Here is a 1,821-nt window from a genome sequence, read left to right as displayed (position 1 = left end):
TTTTTTTTTTCCCCCCCCCCCCCCCCCCCCCGGGATTGGGGACAGGACACAACAGAAAACAGTGAAAAACAAATCCCCAAAAATCTGTTGCCACATAATGCTCCTTGGCAGTACTATTCTAAGATTTTCTTTTAACAGCTAAGGTCAGATTAATTAAGTACATTCTGGTTGTTTTATTCTGCTCTGAAATGGTAAAAAACAGTCACAAAAAACACCCTGCATTTCTTCACTGCCTGTCCCTGAAACCCCTTCAGACATCTATCAGCATGCTCCTCTTTCTCTCCTCCTCGTCTATGCCCCTTGCTGTTAACTGCCCAGGATCACCTGCCTTCCTGCGACAGTGATTTGACACAATTCACAGGTTTTTAAACGGAGAATGAGAAGTTTCAAGAAACAACTCCAGCCTCTCTTCACAGAAAGAACTGGGAAAAAACACATCCTGCTTGTTCGCAGGTCTTACCAGAGCCTGGAATAATTTGTGTTGGCATCAGGTGTTTGTGATCATGAGGCTGTCCCTTCACACACTTCATCCAGGCATATAACTCCTTATCTGCAAAAAACATTGCCAGTTGTTTTACTTCATTTACAGTGGTACACAGAGCAAGCTAACTAACATTTTTCAGATTTGTTTTAGTTAGAATTGGTTTTCTACACATACTGTAAGTCTTCTGTCCTGGTAACCTGCATGACAAAGATTTGCATACAACAGCTACTTTTCACAATAAGGAAAATTTTTAACAATACTGAAATCTGAAATAGCAGCATCTGTAACACAGACCCTTGCCAATAACCTCATAATAAACCTTCCCTTTATTACATTTAGAGAGTTGCCAATTTAGCATAAGCCAAAATCCTGTACAGTTGCAACTGAGAGAGTGAGACCCCCTTGATGAATTCTAACATGGAAAAGAGACACGATCAGGCTGTGGTTGTATGACCAATTTAATTTGACACAATCCACGCTCCAACTCAAAGTGGCTGTCTTCAACCAGAGAGAGCCAAACAAGCCAAAAAGATGAAGTTTTAACTGAATCAATTCTCTGATTTGGCCTACCATGCAGCTGCACCGATGTTACTGGTGGCACAAAGGAGAGGGAAGTTGCATCATGGCTTTATGTCAGATTAAAGCAACCATGAAACCACAAGTCTGTATGTACTGGTTGAAAATCATTTGTGGCAGCAGAGAGAGCCTAACTGGTAGGAGAGAGAGGCTTTCTATAAAGTTTCAGGAAGAATGTCCCTGCCAGGAAAAAAATGCAGTGTAAAGACAAGACAGAGGAAGAACAAGCGCTAAAAATGTCTGGCCAAGCAACCGGTCACCGATCTGCTATGTGATTTTGGGGCAGAAATACGAATGCGATTTCTCTCTCAATCCCCAGTCTTGTATCCTATCCACTGAACTGCTAGTTTTAAGAGACTTCAAATCTTTTTACTAGTTCGCTCAGCTCTAGCAATGTAAACTAAGGAGAGTACACTGAAGGAAGCATTTAGCACATTTAAAGCATTATTTTCTTGTACTGTAATGGATACACAACGTACCAAATGTTCCTTTCAGATAAGTATTAGATCTGTTAGCTATTTTCTAGTTTTTGTAACTCCTAAAACATTGAAATATATAACTGGACACAAACATAAATCAAATTAAAAACCAAAACAGCATGTATCTACTTAAAGTATTTTATCACTGAAATGCTACAACATGGCATTCCACTTGATGGTGCCATGAACTGTCTGAAGGTAACAATGGATGCACATTCATTCATTCATGTAGTAAAGTAATGCGAGAAGTCATTGATAAATATCTGAATATGGACTATTTAA

The 1,821-nt window shown here is 39.6% G+C and overlaps 1 protein-coding gene across 1 annotated transcript in view; it reads right to left on the bottom strand.

The window, feature by feature from the left end:
* Positions 1–1,821, bottom strand: part of JMJD1C (jumonji domain containing 1C) — a 58,539-nt gene that overhangs the window by 15,191 nt on the left and 41,527 nt on the right. Inside the window, exon 12 of the mRNA XM_009325996.1 lies at positions 461–550. Coding sequence (XP_009324271.1) covers positions 461–550 — 90 coding nt within the window. The remainder of the gene's footprint in view (positions 1–460; positions 551–1,821) is intronic.

This window comes from Pygoscelis adeliae, unplaced genomic scaffold, assembly GCF_000699105.1.
Source record: "Pygoscelis adeliae isolate BGI_AS28 unplaced genomic scaffold, ASM69910v1 Scaffold4, whole genome shotgun sequence".
NCBI classification, from domain to species: Eukaryota; Metazoa; Chordata; class Aves; order Sphenisciformes; family Spheniscidae; genus Pygoscelis; species Pygoscelis adeliae.
Note: the sequence above shows the minus strand (reverse complement) of the source record. Positions and strands in the feature narration are given on the sequence as shown.